The sequence below is a fragment of the Oryctolagus cuniculus genome, chromosome 7, assembly GCF_051225735.1.
Source record: "Oryctolagus cuniculus isolate XC-2025 breed Fujian yellow rabbit chromosome 7, ASM5122573v1, whole genome shotgun sequence".
Taxonomy (NCBI): Eukaryota; Metazoa; Chordata; class Mammalia; order Lagomorpha; family Leporidae; genus Oryctolagus; species Oryctolagus cuniculus.
In genome coordinates, this window is record NC_142873.1 from 78,508,185 (window position 1) to 78,527,787 (window position 19,603).

At 47.4% G+C, this 19,603-nt stretch overlaps 1 protein-coding gene across 5 annotated transcripts in view; it reads left to right on the top strand.

The window, feature by feature from the left end:
• DIPK1A (divergent protein kinase domain 1A) overlaps nucleotides 1–19,495 on the top strand; it is a 112,457-nt gene extending 92,962 nt beyond the window's left edge. For 2 of the 5 annotated variants that reach the window (XM_070078033.2, XM_051857501.3), the window contains exons 3-5: nucleotides 12,923–13,030; nucleotides 16,363–16,539; nucleotides 17,579–19,495. In XM_070078033.2, coding sequence (XP_069934134.1) covers nucleotides 12,923–13,030; nucleotides 16,363–16,539; nucleotides 17,579–18,391 — 1,098 coding nt within the window. In that variant the 3' untranslated portion in view covers nucleotides 18,392–19,495. Of the gene's footprint in view, nucleotides 1–7,392; nucleotides 7,557–11,358; nucleotides 11,525–12,922; nucleotides 13,031–16,362; nucleotides 16,540–17,578 lie in introns of those variants that run through there. The other 3 variants (XM_089300348.1, XM_089300347.1, XM_051857502.3) reach the window with 3 other exon arrangements.
• The last annotated feature ends 108 nt before the right edge of the window (nucleotides 19,496–19,603 follow it).

Below are 19,603 nucleotides of genomic sequence, written 5' to 3' on the forward strand. Positions count from 1 at the left end.
GACATGCTGCCCTGTGACCGAGAGTCGCAAGGCTCCACCTGGATAATAATGAGGACTCGCTCACTGCACCCCAGCGGGCCTTTGTCGCGGTGACATGAGCACACCCTTTATAAAGGAACCATTAAAAGATGAAAGAGCCTCCAAATTTTATTACAGTCTCTTCTGTGATTCAATTTCTAGGGATAATGGTTTATTGGGTAAAACAACTAGCATAAGATATACTGAATCTGAGATGTTTAGAACCATGTGTTCAATTAGATAGTAATATATAATGATATTTCATGTAGCTCGGCCTTGGCCTAGCATCAACTCTGATTTGACTTGACAAGTTCATTTGGTGTCATTATTCTGTATTTTTAAATGTCCTGAACCAGTTCTACTTGGAGCACACTGTTGTGTTCTGGTTTTTGTGTTTTTTTTCAAAAAGGTTTATTTCTTTGAAAAGCAGAGTGACAGAGAAAAAGGAAGAAAGAGAAAGAGACCCCCCCATGTGCTGGCTCACTGGAAATACCTGCAATAGCCAGGGCCGAAGCCAGGAGCTGGGAAGGCTGCAGGACAACCCCCAAACCAGTTGGAGGTGTTGCTCCAGAACCCCCAACCTGGGTCCCCTCGCCACGTGCACAGAAAGCCAGTCACTCACATCGGGGAGGAAGAAAGTGGGTATTTAATGCAAAGCACAGAGCCAGGAGCCCGGCAGCCATTGCTTCATCCATGGAGTTAGGACCGAAGGTTCTTTCAGGCTGAGACGGGGACTGAGAGGTGCGCGTTCACTCGTCTCCAGGTTCCTGGTTCATCGATGGTGCTTGTGGCCTTCCTGTGATCGGCGATGCTCTGTAGGGAATGTTTATGGTGGCTAGGTGGCTTCAGCTGGCCTGGGGAGTTACATACCTTCTGCCCCAGACCTGGAAGTTCCCTGTCTGGATGGACCCGGCCTAAACCAACCGCTCTGGACAGTACTGGCCATCAAGGTGTTATCTACGGGAGATGACTCCTTAAGGCCAGTGATTAGCATCTCACAGGGCCAGCTGTACTGGCCACTCCCTCAATTCCCTAGCCCAGGGGAAAGGCAAGGAGATCTTGGGCTAAGGGCCGGAGGCCGGGCAGGTGTTACCTTGCCTGTGCTTTTAGGGACTGGTGTCAGGAACGCCATCCCAGTCTCCCACATGGGTGGCAGGGACCCAGAACGTGGACCATCATCTGTTGCCTTCCTAGGCACATTAGCAGGAAGCTAGATCAGAAGCAGAGGAGCTGAAACTCGAACCAAGCACTCTGACGTGAGATGCTGGAGTCCCAAGTGGTGACTTAACCTGCTGCACCACAGTGTTCACCCTGGAACATGGTACAGGCTGAATTTTTTTCCCTTCTAACAAAAATATAGCCCCTTTTCTCTTTATGCCAGCATGGGTTCATTTCCTGATCTCTTCTCTGTATGTGCTGCCAGCACCATGGCTAGAGCCTGCGGAGGAGACAGACACGCGTGTCCCTGCCCTGAGATGCCCACAGGCCTATAGGGGTGCAGACTGAGGGGCCCATAACTGAAGCGTGAGGGCGGAGTTTCCTGCAGGGCAGCCGGCAAGGACAGATGCCGCAGGAGGGCCTGCTCCAGCCGAGCCGAGCCCCTCAGCGCCCCTCGCTGGAAGTGGTCATGAGCATTTGCAGAGGGTGTGGGGCTGAGCTGCCGCAGGAGCAGTGAGTGCTCCCCTCCCCACCCCTGAACACGGGCTCCGTCTACCAACTGCTGGGAAATGGGTTTGTTCTTTTAAGACCCTGGTAAAATACGCCTGATGTGACACTCACCACCTCACCCAGCCACGCTGGAGCCGGCTCGTGCTGTGCATTTTCATTCTGGAAACTGAAAGCTCTGCACTCACTAGGCCACTTCCGGCTCCTCACCCCTCAGCCCCTGGCAGCTGCTCTGCCACTTTCTGTTTCTGTCGCTTGAACTACTCCAGAACCTTCGCGTAAATGGAATCGCGCAGTATTGGTGGTGTGCCTGGCTCGTCTCACTTAGCACAGCGTCCCCAAGCGTCTTCCTTGGTTGTAGCAGGTGTCAGAACCGCTCCCCTTCCAAGGTGGAATAATATCCCACAGTGTGTATCTGCCACGTTTTGTGTATCTGCTCATCCGCTGAGGAACATTTAGGTTGCTTTCATTTTTATTTTTTATTTGTTGGAAAGGCTGAGGATCAGAAACAGGGATAGAGAAATCTTCCATCCACTACTTCACACTCCAATGTCCACAACAGCCACAGGTGCACTAGGCCGGAGCCAGGAGCTCCCGTGAGAGACGGGGTGGTATGGACCCACGTAGCTGAGCCATCACCTTCTCCCTCAGGGTGTGTATTAACAGGAAGCTGGATCTGAAGGGAGGCAGGACTCAGTCCCAGGCATGGTGATGGAGGACACAGGTGTTCCAAGTAGTGGCTTAACTCCCTGTGCCACAACACCACACCTGCTCTGCTCTCTCCTGTTGTCTGGGAAACTATCTAACATTGACCCAATCTAGTTTACTCAATTGTACTCCTTAGATTCTGTTTGAAAAATAGTGGGTCATGGGGCTGGCGCTGTGGCATAGCGGGTAAAGCCACCACCTGCAGTGCCAACATCTCATATGGGAACCAGTTCAAGTCCCTGCTGCTCCACTTCCAATCCAGCTCTCTGTTATGGCCTGGGAAAGCATTAGAAGGTGTCCCAAGTCCTTGGGCCCCTGTACCCATGTGGGAGACCTGGAGAAAGCTCTTGGCTCCTGGCTTCAGATGGGCACAACTCTGGCTATTGCAGCCATTTGGGGAGTGAACCAGCGGATGGAACACCTCTCTCCCTCTGTCTCTGCATCTGCCTCTCTGTATCTCTGCCTTTCAAATAAATAAATAAATCTTGGGGGGGGGGGAAAGTGGGTCCTGACAAAGTGGGATTTATTCTTGCAATGCAAGACTGGTGGAACATTTGAAACTCTACCACCATCTTAAAGGAATAGAAGAGAAATACTATATTATATAAATACATGCATTTGGGGCCGGTGCCATGGCTCACTTGGTTAATCCTCCACTTGCAGCACTAGCATCCCATATGGGCACCGGGTTCTAGTCCCGGTTGCTCCTCTTCCAGTCCAGCTCTCTGCTGTGGCCCGGGAGGGCAGTGGAGGATGGCCCAGATGGTTGGGCCCCTGCACCTGCATGGGAGACCAGGAAGAGGCACCTGGCTTCTGGCTTTGGATCAGCGTAGTTCCAGCCATAGTGGCCATTTGGGGGGGTGAACCAATGGAAGGAAGACCTTTCTCTCTGTCTCTCTCTCTCACTGTCTAACTCTCTCAAATAAAAAATAAATAAATAAATAAATAAATAAAATACGTGCATTTGACAAAATTCAGTAAATTCTTAGCAAAGTAAGAGCAGAAGGGAGCTTTCTCAGTATGATAAAGGCATATACAAGAAACCACAGCCACCATTGTAAAAAATGATGAGAGCTGGAATGTATAACCTCTAAGGTTATAGACCGTACTTTTCAGGGATCCATTTCTATAGTTCTTTATAATCTCTGAGCCTAGGATCAAGGCAAGGATGTATGACTGCCTCACTTCTAGTCCACATCTCACCAAATATTCTAGCTGCTATAATTAAGCAAGAAAAAGAAATAAAAGACACAGAGAGAAGAAAGAAACGGAAGCCACTGAAAGTCCTTGATATAGATGAGGCTTAACTAATGCCACACAATCTCATTACCATTTTATAAAGAAAACAGTTTCTGCTACACGAAGGGGCATCTATTCAGTCATAAAACAGCTATTGGACGCTGTAACTCAGTCCTCTGGGGTGCTCTGTCATCTTGCACGAACGACTTAACGGGAGGCAGAAGCAGCGATACCCCAGAGACAGGCTTCTGCTCCCTTAAAATGAACATGAGGCGACCGTGAGTTCTGAACCAGGGACTCTCGAGTATTCTCTGAGACCAGCAGCCTCAGCATCACCTGGGGACCTGCTGTAATCGCAAAATGTCAGCCCCACCCAAGACTCCGAGAGTGGGGTCCAGAATCTTCCCAGCAAGGCCTGCAGGTGACCCGAAGCTCCCTAAAGTCCCAGGACCCCCACTGGAAACCTCTAAAGACAAAAGCACAGGGCCCCAGCTGGTCCTAATTCCTCCTTGTGGAAAGGGACGGAATATCTCACATTCTAGCCAGTCTACCTAGCAGAGGCACCTTGCATTTCACCAGTGAGAGTCCCTTTCTAACGGGCGCCACACTGTATAACGAATCACAGGTTTTACCGATTAAAATCCTCCGTTTCTAATCAAAAGCTCAGAAATGGATCGGTTGCGGTGAAGGTCAGGGATATATTGGTAGAAGCACTTCACCAGCTTCCGAGAACTGCCGCCGAGGGCTCCGGCCGAAGCCGCGGTCCCCGCCCGGGACCTGTCACTGAGAGCGCAGAGGACCGCCGAGCCAGGAGTGGGCGCGGTGTCAGCGGCCCACGGCATGAAGAATCCAATCCTGCTACTTTTTTTTTCTTAGTAAGGAGAAATCGATGCTTTTGTCTGAAACACATTCTTAAAACCCGGATCTTAGAAAATTATTTAAAATCTGGCGCTATCCGTCAGTTGATTGTTATTTCCCCCTCGTGCTACAGTTCCCCCAGTACCAAAATTACTCTTTCGCCGCCGGTGGGCTTTGGAAAATAAAGCTAAAGAGTGCCCTCTGCCGGTCCTGTGAGGTATGTGCAAGCAAGGAGGTAGTGAGGACTTGGGGAAAACCTTTTTCAATTTCAATGCCAGTTGAACATGCTTTATCATTTCTGTTTTGTATTCAGATGATCATATTACTGATACTGATGACTGTTTGTATAGCTGTGCCTGAGAAATGAAATGAAACCGTTAAGTGGCCAGCCATCCTTTCCACACAGGCATGTGGGAAATTGGCTTTTGGTGTGGGGTGGAAGCCACAGGCTGAAGAGCCTGTTCTTTGTGGCTCCCTCTTTGAGGCAGGGTTGGCTTGAGGCCTTTGTGCAACACCAGAATCTGATTCCTACAGCTGAATGCCAGACTTTCTTCCCTACTCGCTAGTCGGCTAATAAGCTGCCTGGTTCGTACTTTTATTAAAAAAAAAGTTTTAGAATTATGGGAAAATATTCACTTTATCCTCAGTGTAATTTGAAAACCAAAACCACAGGTTCTTTATGTTGGTTGTTTAATAGCTGCTGAAATACCTAACTGTGCTATGTGCTGGGGCGGGCCAGGGTTGAGCCTCTGCCTCCAAGCCATCTTGCTTTTCAGCAGGAAAGAAAACATGAACAAAAACGATGTTAGAATTTGGAATACAGAGGCTGGCATAGCAGGTAAAGCTGTTGCCTGCAGTCCCAGCATCCCATATGGACACCAGTTCCTGTCCCGGCTGCTCCACTTCCAATCCAACTTCCTACTAATGTGCCTGGGAAAGCAGCAGAAAATGGCCCAGCTACTTGGGCTTCTGCACCCACGTGGGAGACCTGGAAGAAGCTCCTGGCTCCTGACTTCAGCCTGGTTCAGCTCCAGCCTTTGCAGCTATTTGGGGAGTGAACCAGTGGATAGAAGATATCTCTCTCTCTCTCTCTCTCTCTCTCCCTGCCTGTCAAATAAATGAATAAATGTAAGAAAAAAAGAATTTGGAACACAAGGAAAAAAGAGAGCGAGAATATGGGAGAATATGGACTCACACGAGAGACACACAACCTGAGTTCTTCGTAGGAAGATTTGGTGGTGTAGGGAGGCCCACATTTCAATCTTGACCTTGATCAGAGAGTTGGGGACACAAGGCTGCAAGGTGCTCGGGATCAGGCTGTCCTTGTCGCGGTGCCCTCCTTCTGGAGAAAAGCTCAGCATGCACCTCGTCCATCCACTCACCGGCAAGTGCTTTTCATGTGCATTGGATTATGCGGCAGGTGCCCTGCACAGTCCCAAGGAAACACGGAGGAACGTCTCGGCGCTCTTTGCAAATGCTTGTGTGGAGGGGATGGGTGTGACCAGAGACCGTTAGCGGGATCTCTGGGGAGAGGCATTCGGCCCTGCCCCGTGAAAGCTGCCCGAGTGGTCATCTCTGACACGGGGCCCCCGCTTGAGTGAAAGCACAGGCTCCCCAGGCAAACTGCGCAGACTGCAATTCCAACTTTGCCTTTAATCAGCTCTGTGCCTTTCTTTCTTTTTTCCATCGTATTTGAAAGGCAGAGATATGGAGACAGAGAGAGAGAGAGAGAGAGAGAGCGTGCACTTCCATCTGCTGGTTTACTCCCCAAATCCCCCCAACAACTGGGGAAGTCAGTCTGGATCACCCTCCCGAGACCTGAGTACTTGAACCATCCTCTGCCTCCCGGGAAGCTGGATTGGAAATGGAGTGGGAACTCAAACCAGGCACCGCAGTGCGACCCGCAGGTGTTCAGAGCTGCAACTTCACCCCCCTGAGTGCCTGCCCCGCTGCAAGCACGGTGATATCTACTCTGCAGGGAGACTGTGAGGACTGGAGATTACGTGCCATCTAAGAGATGGGCATGTAAAAGCAGGAGGACAGACACCTGTGTACTTACTGCCATCTAACAAATCTTAACCTTTTGCCGTATTTGCTTCATTTTAATTTTACTTAATGTTTTATTTGAGAGGGAGAGAGAAAAACAGCTCCCGTTCACCTGCTCACTTCTCAAATCCCTGTGGTGGCTGAGCTGAAGCTGGGAGTTAGGATCCGAATCCAGGTCTCTCACACAGGTGGCCGTAACCCAGTTACCTGAGCCATCACCGCTGCCTCCCAGCTCTGCATTAACACGAAGCTGGAGTCAGGAATCCAAGCCAGGCACTCCGTGACGGGCCATGGGCATCTTAACCACGAGGCTAAATGCCCGCCCTGGCTTCACTTTTTAAAAACTAAGTAAAACATTACAGGAGCTGCAGAAGCTCCCTTTCTCTTTCCTCAAGTTCTACTTTCTCTGTCCTGAGTCACCACTATCCTACCACTATTGGTAGGAACTTTTGCCATCATGTTTTATGCTTTTGCCATGTGCTTATGGGTACATAAGTAATAGAGAGTATTGCTTTGCGTGTTTCTAAATTTTAGTAACTGGTGCTGATCTGCATAAATCATTCTGCGAGTTTCTCCACTTTAACATTAGGTTTTAGTATTTTCCCCTGTTGATATATGAGGGTCTAGTTCTTCCACTGCATTTCTGTACGGGCTCGTCCTCCGAGGCCCGCACTGTCGGGATGGTTGGGCGTCACGTTCTTTGACAAACTCTGGAGACAAGTTTTGGTGAACATGTTTGTTTATTAACAATCAAGCAGAAGCTTTGAAAGGGCAGGCAGAGGAGGCGTAGCTAGTTCAGGGCGACACTGATTCTGTAGGATAAAGCCAATATTGGTGCCGCTTTGTTTCTCCAATCAGCTTGAAGGTCACCTAGCCTACGTAGCCTTCCATGTGATCCAGACAGGCCTGGGCCACACCCGGGAGCCCTTTACCTGATTGGCAACTACAAGTCCCTTCAGCAGGAAGCCCGGGTGGGGGAAATGTGCCTTGGGCTCCTGCCACCTGCCAGCAGTCGGTCACAGGTATTGTTGGATGTTTTAAGTTGAGTGCTTGCTTCTTTATATTCAGTCTCTTGGTTTTTTTTTTTTTTTTTTTTTCCTTTCGTCATTGCGTCATTGCGTTCAAAGCTGAGATTTCCCTCTAAGCACTGTTCCAGCTGCTGCCTCCCACAAGGTTGGGATTCCAGTGCCCTTGTTACTGCTCGGTGCTGACTAGTCTTTATTTCCATAGCCATTTCTGCTGTAACCCACACGTCATTTAGGGGTGTGCTTTGTAGTTGCCATATATATCTGTGTCCCTTTTCACTTTATCTTTTTTTTTTTTTTTTTTTTGCCTTTAATGTTTTTCATTCATTTTACTTTCTGTTTTCCAGTGAGCCATGTTGGAGCTATGGGTAGAACTGAAACCTAACTTTTTTTCCTTCCAATAAAAAAAAAAAAATTGTGGTCTCTGTGGCTTAAATTCCTTGGGAGCTGTAGGAGCTTTCTCTCAGGCTCCCGAGTAAGACCTCAGGGCCCCAGGACCTTTGCAACCATGGAGAAATGTGCCAGTGAGATTGCTGGCCACCTGGTCCTGCGCAGAGGGGCCAAGCAGGTGATTCTGCCTTTCCTAAAATTCCCCTGTGGTCGACCAGATCGAGGGAAGGCACTGAGCATGTCTCCACATGGGCCCCACACTCGGGCCTGGGAACTGAACGTGGCTCCTGCTCTCTATGGAAACTCCTGTTCTTGCTTAGAGCCAGGATTAGACAGAGAATGCAGACCATGGTCCGGAACTCCTCCGGCTCAGCTCCTGCCTGCTGACACTTAGTGCTTCGCTTGGCCAGCGCCCCTGATCCCAGTCAGGGCTGTGTTTTTGGGAGGAGGACCCAGTGGGCATGTCTGAGGGGCCTGCGCTGTTCTGAGCAGTTCACAGTCATGGTTCAGCAGATGGGCTGTGGAGCCTGCCTGGAGTGGACACGTGGCTTTTTCCTTTTGTAGCAGCGAACAAGTCACTTAACAGATACTTCTGCTTCCTTGTCTTCACAATGGGTATAGCAATTGCTCTTCTTTCCCAGGGTTTTTGTCATATTAAAAGTAGGGCCTGATCCTTCACACATGAAGTGCATGAAGTGGCCACTTTAAATGCTGGCATCCCATGTCAGAGTGCTGTTGGCATCCTGGCTGCTCCACTTCTGATCCAGCTGCCTTCCGCTGCTCTTGGGAGGCAGTGGAAGATGGCCCAAGTGCTTGGGCCCCTGCACCCGCATGGGAAACCTGGCTAGAGGCTCCTGGCTGTTGTAGCCTTTGGAGAGTGAACCAGTGGATGGAAGATTCTCTCTCTCTCTCTCTCTGACTCTCAACTGCCTTTCAAATAAATAAGTAAATATTTTTTAAAAAATATAGAGCACTGACAGGGCTGGTATTGTGGCATAGGAGGAAAAGCTGCCCCCTGCAACACCAGCATCCTATTCGGGAACTGGTTCATGTCCCTGCTGCTCCACTTCCTATCCAGTTCCCTGCTCATGGCCTGGGAAAGCAGCAGAAGATGGTCCAAATAGTTGAATCCCTGCCACCCACATGGGAGACCCAGAAGAAGCTCCTGGCTTCAGGCTGGCCCAGCTCTAGTCATTGAGGCCATGTGGGGAGTGAACCAGCAGATGGAAGATCTCTCTGTGTGTAATTCTGATTTTCAAATAAATTTTTTAAAATGTAGAGCACTAGGAATAGTACCTGATGTGTGGTAAGCAAATAGTAACTGCCAGGCATTTCATTAACAATTCTCATTAATTCAACACCCAGGGCTGCATTTTATCTGGCTTCCATGTTCGGTTTCCCCATTCATCTCATGTCTTGGTTGGCTGAAATTCTCTTGTAATTTCTTCAAGAGATACTAATAATGCAAATTATATTTTCTGAACCTTGCACGTTCAAAAACATTTGATGTCTTTTACTAGAATGAACAGTTTGGCTATGTAAAATAATAATAGCTATTATTGAACACTTAGTGAAGTCACAAGTGAGCTATACTTATTATATCCTTTAATCATCGTAAGAGTGCCATACTATTTTTTTTTCAAGCTTTAGCTTTGTTTTTTAATTTTTACTTTATTTATTTGAGAGGAAGAGAGAGTGCACTCTCATCTACTAGTTCACTCCCCAAATGCCCACAAAGTGGAGAACCAAGCGAGGCAGAGAGCAGGTGCCCAGAACTCAACCCAGGTCTCCCACGTGATCTCCCCAGAAGCCGAGATCAGGAGTGGAGCTGGAACTGGAACCCAAGTAGTCCAGTGGGGGATGCCAGCGTTCCCAATGGCATCTTTTTTTTTTTTTTTTTTTTTTTTTTTGGACAGGCAGAGTGGACAGTGAGAGAGAGAGACAGAGAGAAAGGTCTTCCTTTTCCATTGGTTCACCCCTCAATGGCCGCTGCGGCCAGCACACTGCACTGATCCGAAGCCAGGAGCCAGGTGCGTCTCCTGGTCTCCCATGCGGGTACAGGGCCCAAGCACCTGGGCCATCCTCCACTGCACTCCCGGGCCACAGCCGAGAGCTGGCCTGCAAGAGGGGCAACCAGGACAGAATCCGGCGCCCCGACCGGGACTAGAACCCGGTGTGCCGGCGCCGCAGGCGGAGGATTAGCCTATTGAGCCGCGGCGCCGGCCCCAATGGCATCTTAACCACCAGGCCAACTGCCTGCCCCGCTGCCATACTGTGAACATCACCTTTTGCAGATGAGAAAGTTTAGATGCAGGAAGTCACACTGCCTTGCCCAGAGGCGTTGCGCTCTTCTCCAGCACTGAAATCTGATGGCAGTCTGGTTTGTTTCCCCTTAAGGATGCCTTGATCTTTCTACCCAGATGCTTAAAGGATGGTTTATTTCTGAAGTCCAGTAATCATCTCTGGGATGTGTTCCAGCGATTACTCATACCCGTTTTTATTGGGACACTATATGTCCTTTTGGTCTATAAATTAAAATGTTCCTTCATTTGTGTGAACTTTCCTTGAGTTGTGCTTGGATTTTTTTTTTTCCTTTTCTACTTTATTCCTGTTTCCTTCACATGGACATACTGGATGTCTTCTGACATCTGAGTTTGTCAGTTTGTCCAGGATCCCTTTTGATTCTTCGCATTCCCATGTCGCTTCGTGCCTGTTCCCCAGTGTTGTCCTGCTGAGTCTCTCTGGGTCTTTATCTTTCTTCATCTGTCTTCCCTCTCCCCATTTCTAATGTAGCTTTTATTTCTGGGACTTTTCTTTCTTTTTCTTCCTTTCTGAGTTCTGTTAGCTCGCTTTTTTCTGTTGAGCATCATTTCTTCTTTTTTAAAATATTATTTAAAAAATTTTATGTATTTGAAAGGCAGAGTGACAGAGAAAGAGAGGAGAGAGAGAACACTGCCACCCACTGGTTCACTTCCCAAATGCTGGAAGAGCCGGGGCTGGGCCAGGACAAAGCCAGGAGCCTGGAACTCCAGCTGGGTCTCCCACATGGGTGGCAGGGGCCCAGGCACTTGGGCCATCTTCTGTCTTCCCAGGGAGCTGGATTGGAAGTGGAGCAGCTGAGACTCCAACCAGCGCTCTGATAAAGGGATGCGGGTGTTGCAGGTAGCAGCTGAGCCCACTGTGCCACATCGGCCCCTGAGTTCTTACTTTAAACCATTTCATGAAGTCTCTTTAAATCATGGCAATACATTTGGTCTGCCTTGTGGCAGCATTTTTCGGGGGACAATTTCTGATGTTTCCTTTTCCTATTCCTTTTTTCCTAATTCTTGTGGATTTGCTGTATAGATTGTTTGTTTTCTTTTGATTATTACTCAGTTTGAGGGAAGTGAGTTCTTCCTCAGCTAGCCATTTGCAGGAAGCAGCTGGCAATGAACTGAGCTAAAAGAGAAGCTGCGTGGGGCGGGCGCTGTTGCATGGCGGGGAAAGCTGTCTCCTGCAATGCCAGCGTCCTGTGCGGGTGCCAGTTTGAGTCTCGACTGCTCTGCTTCTGGTCCAGCTCGGGAAAGCTGCAGAAGGTAGGCCTAGAGCCCTTGGGCGCCTGCACCCACATAGGAGACCTACACAGAAGCTCCTGGCTCCTGGCTGCTTCTGATCAGCCCAGCTCCAGCCATTGCAGCCTTCGAGGAGTGAATCAGCAGATGGAAGATCTCTCTCCATCTCCCACTCTCTCTCTCTCTCTCTCTCTCTCTAACTCTGCCTTTCAAATAAATAGATCTTTTAAAGAGAGAGAGAAGTTGCTTGTGGCTGCAGGTGCAGGTGCGTGTGCAGGTGGTGTGGTGTGGTGTGAGAAAGAAAAGAAAAGAAAGGTGAGACTGGAAGACCCACACAGTTGCACTTACCCTACGCCCTCCCCGGAAGCTGCAGGGCTGCTCCCAGCTGGGGCTGCCCCAGCCCTAGCTCATGCTAGCAACCATTGTCAAGGGCTCTGTCATTCAGCCCTGCCTTGCCCCACTACTTGCACAAGCCTGATAAAGTCCGAGGAAGCCCCCGCAGCTTGCGCCCCTTAAGCTTTCATTGCAGAGCAGGGGGTGCCCCTGCCCAGTCCGCCGGGTCCGAGGGCCGGGCCGCCTCAGGCTCCTGCTCTTGTGCACTCCTGGCTCCGCTTTCCTCTTCCCGGGCCTCAGCAGCCCCGCCCAGGCCTTCTTTTGGCACAGGCTGAGTTCCTGCTTCCTTTTCCTTTCCTTCTTTGGTGTGGTCTCGGGATGACGAAATCGAAGAAGTAAATTAATGTTATTTTCATATTTTAAACTTCTGAAGTTTATTTTAAAGCTAATGCCCCTTTTTTAAGATTTTATTTATTTGAGAGGCAGAGTTACAGAGAGAGAGAGAGAGAAAGAGAGATCTTCCAGCCTCTGGTTCACTCCCCAAATGGCCGCAACGGCCAGTGCTGTGCCAATCCGAAGCCAGGAAACCAGGAGCTTCCTCCGGGTCTCCCACGCGGGTGCGGGGCCCAAGGACTTGGGCCACCTTCCACTGCATTCTCGGGCCAGAAGCAGGGAGCTGGATGGAGGAGAAGCAGCTGGAATGAGAATCGGCTCCCATATGGGATGCCGGTGCCTCAGACTGAGGCTTATTCTACTAGGCTCCAGCAAACCAGCCCCAAAACCACAGCCATTTTTAAAGAGAGAGTGCTCTGTTCCTGGAGGAGCAGGTGCCGCACTGCCTCAGGGCACAAGAGGGGAAACTAGTTTGGAACTCAGTGTTCGGGGCAGGAGCAGCAAGCTCCCTCGTGGTCGTGGAGGCGGTAACAGAGGCTGGGCTCAAATCCAGCTCTGACTGATCTGAGGCTGAGATCCTCCCATCACAGGACTTTGTCTTAAGGATGTAGATATCTCTTTGTGGGATCTTTCCGAGGTTCCTTCTTGTGAGCATTTTTCTTTCTGTTAACTGCTGTTTTATTTCCTGGTTTTCAGTGTGACAAGTACAAGACTGGAGTCATTGATGGGCCTGCTTGTAACAGCCTTTGTGTAACAGAAACGCTTTACTTTGGAAAATGCTTATCCACCAAGCCCAACAATCAGGTATGCACAGAATGATCGTATACTCTGATTTTAATGGTAGCTAAAGGCATTATTAAAAGAATTTTTTAAAACATTTATTTGTTTATTTGAGAGGCAGAGTTACAGAGAAAGGGAGAGACAGAGAAATCTTCCATCTGCTGATTCACTCTCCAAATGGCCACAGTGCCTGGAGCTGGGCCAGGCTTCTGGAACTAGGAGCTTCCTCTGGGTCTCCCATGTAGGTGCAGGGGCCCAAGCACTTGGGCCATCTTCCATGGCCTTCCCAGGCACATTAGCAGGAGCTGGATTGGATGTGGAGCAGCCAGGACTCGAACTGGCACCCATATGGGATGCCGGTGTTGCAGGCGGTAGCTTAACCCCCTGCACCACAATGCCATGCCCTAAAATGATTTTTAAATTAACAAGCATATTTAAGAGGATTTCTGAAACAAAGGCCAACATTTGAATGTCAGCTGCCCGCCAGGCACTGTGTGAGGCACTGGGAGAGACCACGGAGAGCAAGACAGACAAGCCTCTGGCCTCGTGTGCTTACGCTCTAGCATGGAAGAAGACGCTATGAAATGAGTCAACAAATAAGGAAGACCATTTCAGACAGTGCCGTGGCTAGCAGGGGTGGGTTAGAGGCCATCTGGGATAGAAGAGGAACCTACTGGAGGAAGGGGCGGGGGAGACCCGTCCAAGGAGCCGCACGTCTGAGCCGACACTTGAATGGTGTGCAGGAACCAGCCACGTGGAGATCTGGGAGCGTGCATCCCAGGCAGAAGCAGTGCAGGTGACGCACGTTGTGAAGCAGGAACGAGCAGGTGCAAAGAACAGAAGGGCCAGTGTAGCTGGGGCGGGGAGAATCAGGGAGGAAGGGGGACAAGATCAGGCCGGGGAAGTAGGTCAAGCCAGCTCAGATGGAGCCAGCAGACAGTGGGAAGGACTTCGGACATTATGCTAATTGATTTAGGAATTTAATGGAGGATTTGAAGCAGGGAGATGATATAATCTGCTTTGTTTGGATTAGTATTATTATTATTATTAATTCATATGATCCTATTTGTTTCTTTATATAGAGTAAGACAGCGTACCCTGGTAGATAAGACCCTAAGCTCAGGGCAGGCATTTAGCCTAGTCATTAAGATGCTGGTTAAAGACACCTGTGTCCCACGCCGCAGTGCCTGGGTTCGTTCAATACCTGGCTGTGGCTACTGATTCCAGCTTCCTGCTAACGCAGACCCTGGAAGGCAGCAGGTGACGGCTCATGGAGTTGGGTTCCTGTCACTCACATGGGAGGTCCAGTCAGTTCCTGCCCAATCCTGGCTGTTGCAATCATCTGGAGAGTGAACCAGTGAATGGGAGCTCTCTCTTTATGTATCCATCTGTCTCTCTCTGTCGCTCAAATAAAAGTTCTTAAAGGAAAAAGAAAGAAAAATGGACCATGAGCTCTTAGTCTTGACCTCTGGGTCCAAGTGCCAGTTTTGCACTTCTGTGTTAACCTCGGCGAGCCACTTCCCCTGACTGCTTGATTTTCTTCTCAGTGAAGGGAAGGTAACAATAGTACCTACCTCACTGGGTTGGGATAGAAGCATTCAGACAACAATAAAATAAGTTAGGACATGTTGAACACACTGTAATGTTAATTTGGTATATACTTTGACATTATTTATAATAGCAAAAAAGTCCATATATGAGGGAATCTCATTAACTTGTTGGACTTCTGTATGGTTTGACATTAAAACTGATACCAAAAAAAGGTAAGACAAAATTAGTGTACTCTGGGGCCAGCACCATGGCTCACTTGGCTAATCCTCCACCTGCGGAGCCGGCATCCCATATGGGCGCCGGGTTCTGGTCCCGGTTGCTCCTCTTCCAGTCCAGCTCTCTGCTGTGGCCCAGGAGTGCAGTGGAGGATGGCCCAAGTGCTTGGGCCCCTGCACCCACATGGAAGACCAGAAGGAAGCACCTGGCTCCTGGCTTTGGATCGGTGTAGCACGCCGGCCGTAGTGGCCATTTGGGGCGTAAACCAACAGAGGGAAGACCTTTCTCTCTGTCTCTCTCTCTCGCTGTCTAACTCTGTCTGTCAAATAAAAATAAAATAAAATAAATTAATGTACTCTGAAAATTTTATTTTTAATTTAAAGAAATACTCATATAATGTAGAAATATATAAAAATGAAAATGATTACAGTGTTAACTATTTTTCTCTTTTTTATTCCTCTTTTCACTCAACATCTTTCATTTGGCCATGTAACATGCATTTCAGACTAATTTATCTCAGAGAACCTTAACATGGAAAACTTTTTTAACCTCCATTATTGGAACACTATAGATAGATAGAACATAAAAATTCTGTTTAAAGAAAAAAATGTGATTAGTTCTGGGGAGAGGAATTAGGGAAATGGAATGTGGAGGAACTTTGCTTTATGTCTTACATCCTACTAATTTGATCATTAAAATATGTTTAGGTATACATTACTTTATAATTAAAAATATTAGCTTAAGCAAAAAATTCTTTGAACTGTTTCAAATATGGATTTCGAAAATATTTGCACCGTGACTTAAGCTGGTGTATGTAGCACAGTGAGTTAAACTGCTACTTGTGTTGCCAGCATTCCATATCAGAGTGAGGTCAAGTCCAGGCTACTCTGCTTTCAATTTAGCTCCCTGCTAATGCACTGGGAGGTAGCAGAAGATGGCCCAAGGACTTGGGTCCCCACTATCCCTGAGGGAGACCCAGAGGAGTTCCTGCTCCTGGTTTCTGCCCAGCCAGCCCTGGCTGTTGTGGGCATTTGGGAAGGAAACCAGTGGATGGAAGATATTTTTCTCTCTTATTCTGCCTTTCAAATAAATAAATATGGGCCAGCATTGTGGTGTATTGGGTAAAGCTGCCACCTGCAATGCTGGCATCTCATATGGGCACTGGTTCATGTCCTGGCTGCTGCACTTCTGATCCAGCTCCCTGCTGTTAACCTGGGAAAGCCTCAGAAAATGGCCCAAGTACTTGGGCCCCTGCCAGCCACATAGGAGACCAAGATGAAGCTCCTGGCTTCCGCCTGGCTCAGTGCTACCATTGCAGCCATCTGGGGAATGAACCAGCAAATGGACAATCTTTATCTTTGTCTCTCTCTCCCTCTCTATAACTCTTTCAAAATAAATGAATAAATCTTTAAAGAAATAACTAAAAGTAGATAAATAAACAAGCAGACAGTCATAGCTCAATCTCAGAATTGTGATGCTGGCTTGTGTAATTTTTTTTTTTAAAGAGGAGCTGAACCGTAAAAATACTGTGCTATATTTTTGTAGTTTTCTACTCAGCGTAATGCATAATGTCATTCTTCTTCATGTAGATGTATTTAGGGGTTTGGGATAATCTACCAGGTGTTGTGAAATGTCAAATGGAACAAGCGCTTCATGTTGATTTTGGAACTGAACTGGAACCTAGAAAAGAAATAGTGCTATTTGACAAGCCAACAAGGGGAACCACGGTGCAGAAATTCAAAGAAATGGTCTACAGTCTCTTTAAGGTAAGGATATCTCTTCACATGTTGCTAGTGGGACGCACACTCTTCCTAAGGCACTGGCGGGACCTCATGCTAAAACACTGAAAAGCTGATATGCTTTGACCTCTATCAGGGTCTCCATCATTGGGGCAATAATTTAAAAAAATACACATATTGGAAGATGTTTACTTTAACATTAATAGCAAAAAAAAATGTCCAGGTATAAGAGGGTTTCCTTAAATACCCAGACTGTAGAGTTTGACGTTACAACTGATACAAAAAAGGGTGAGATACAGGGGTTGGCCTTTGCGGCGCAGCCTGTATCAGAATGCCAGCTCGTGTCTGGCTGCTCTGTTTCCTATCCAACTTCCTGCTAATGTGCCTGGGAAAGCCGCCCATGATGGCTCAAGTGCCGTCAACAGAGCCATGGCCATGGGCCCAGGGAAACTGCATTCAGGTCTCCCATGTGGGTGGCAGGTACTTAAGTACTTGAGCCAATACCTCTGTATCCCAAGGTGCATATTAGCCAGAAGCTGCATTGGAAGTGGAGTCAGGACTCAGTCCCAGGTACTCCGATATAGAATGCAGGCATCCCAAGCGGCATCTTAACTGCTGTGCCAAATGCCCTTCCCTACAACATGGTTCTAATTTGCTTATGAAACATCGTAAGTATTTGGAGATATAACCTGTTAAATTTAACAAGATTATTGCCAGGATGGGACAGGTGTGTGGTATAGTGGTTATTAACTTGCCACTTGGGATGCCCAAACCCCATATTGGAGTGCTTTGAATCCAGCTTTCTACTAATGTGCACCCTGGGAGACAGCAGATTCACTCAACTACTTAGGTCCCTGCCACCCATGTGGAAGACCTAGCTGGAGTTCTGGGCCCCTGGCTTTGGCCTGACCCAACCCTGGCCGTTGGCACACATCTAGGGAGTGAACCAGCAGGTGGAGCACCCCTGTCCTTCACAGGAAAGGTTACTAGCATGACCATAATGCTCACATAGGAAGTTCAGTGATGGGGAATTAGTTTTTTATTCCTTCTGTATAATTCTTGACAGGCAAAGTTGGGTGACCAAGGAAACCTCTCCGAACTGGTTAACCTCATCCTGACAGTGGCTGATGGAGACAAAGATGGCCAGGTTTCCCTGGGAGAAGCAAAGTCAGCGTGGGCTCTTCTTCAGCTCAATGAATTTCTTCTCATGGTGATCCTGCAAGACAAAGAACACACCCCCAAGCTAATGGGGTTCTGTGGTGACCTCTATGTGATGGAAAGTGTTGAATACACCTCTCTTTATGGAATAAGTCTTCCCTGGGTCGTTGAGCTTTTTATTCCATCTGGGTTCAGGAGAAGTATGGACCAGTTGTTCACACCATCATGGCCTAGAAAGGCTAAAATAGCCATAGGACTTCTAGAATTTGTGGAAGATGTTTTCCATGGCCCCTATGGAAACTTCCTCATGTGCGATACTAGTGCCAAAAACCTAGGATATAATGAGAAGTATGATTTGAAAATGGTAGATATGAGAAAAATCGTGCCAGAGACAAACCTGAAGGAACTGATTAAGGATCGTCACTGTGAGTCTGATTTGGACTGTGTCTACGGCACAGATTGCAGAACTAGCTGTGATCAGAGTACAATGAAGTGTACTTCCGAAGTAATACAGCCAAACCTAGCAAAAGCCTGTCAGTTGCTCAAAGACTACCTACTGCGTGGTGCTCCCAGCGAAATCCGAGAAGAATTAGAAAAACAGCTTTATTCTTGTATTGCTCTCAAAGTCACAGCAAATCAGATGGAAATGGAACATTCTTTGATACTAAATAACCTAAAAACATTATTATGGAAGAAAATTTCCTACACAAATGACTCTTAGTTCATTTGGACACTGTTGCCATTGTAGGAACACCACTTCTGAACAATTTTGAGCGTTTAAAAAATAATGGCTTCTAATTCAGAGATCACTTCCCCCAGGCTTAAGTGTCATCTTAAATACATGCAATTACTGAAGGGCAGGTGTAGGACCAACAGGTCCAGATTGCATTCCTACCCCATTTAGAAGCCCTGTTACATTTCCCAAATACATTCACTGTGTTAACTATTGACTAATGACTGAAATAATGCTGTGAAAAGCCTCATTCCATAAACATCAAGTGTTTTGTAGACTATTAGCCAAATTACCATTGCTGGAAATATTTGCATTGAAGCTGCTGTTTTAAAAAGATTTATACATAAATGTACTAATGTCTTAGCATGGTAAAATTTGCACATTAACTGAAGTTTAAAACTGCGAAGCAGGTAAATTAAAATTACTCCTTTACAAACAGATGTTGGGTTAATAGCATGGTTTATTGTAGAATTACATTTTTAACCTCAGACATCCAATGTTTTGTGTAAGCTTCAGATTGTTTCCATGACTTTTAGCTCAAGATTTCTGTGGCTGAAATGCATACTTCTAATTATCCTGTTTGAAGGCTCTGTCCTATTATCAACCAGCTGACTGAGCCCTTAAAAACTAACCTCATATGATCAGCCCAGTTCAGATCCACATGTTCTGAATCTGAGCTAGGGTATTTGTAACTCTAGGGACAAGACTGAAATCCCAGGAGATTCTATCTCCCAACAGCATTTCCTGTGGGCCAAAGGGCTATTTCTTAAATTGGCATATAAATTTACTTATCAAACATTACCACCAGTGATAAGTTTAATACTTGTTCCTCTCATGTCATTTTCCCATGTAAATTCAGGCCCTGGCATGTACCTTTCAACATCTTCACAAAATACAACCCCTCCTTTTGGAGAGGTCTCACCGGGTTCAATATAATGTGTTAAATCTATGTGACCTTCATCAATTTTCTCAAAATATAAAGCCATGGATTACCACCAGTTTTGTATGCTTTAGGTTTGTATACTTTGAGGGTACTTTTTCTTCCCACTAACCATCTGGTTGTAATAAATGGATGGAAGTAACATTTCCAAATGATCGATCGCTGGTCTGTTGCTTGCCAGATTCTAGCAAGAGCTGCACTTCAAAAAACCTGAGGCGGTAACTCCTGTCAGGGAGAATAGAAGCCCAAGAAACGGGTGT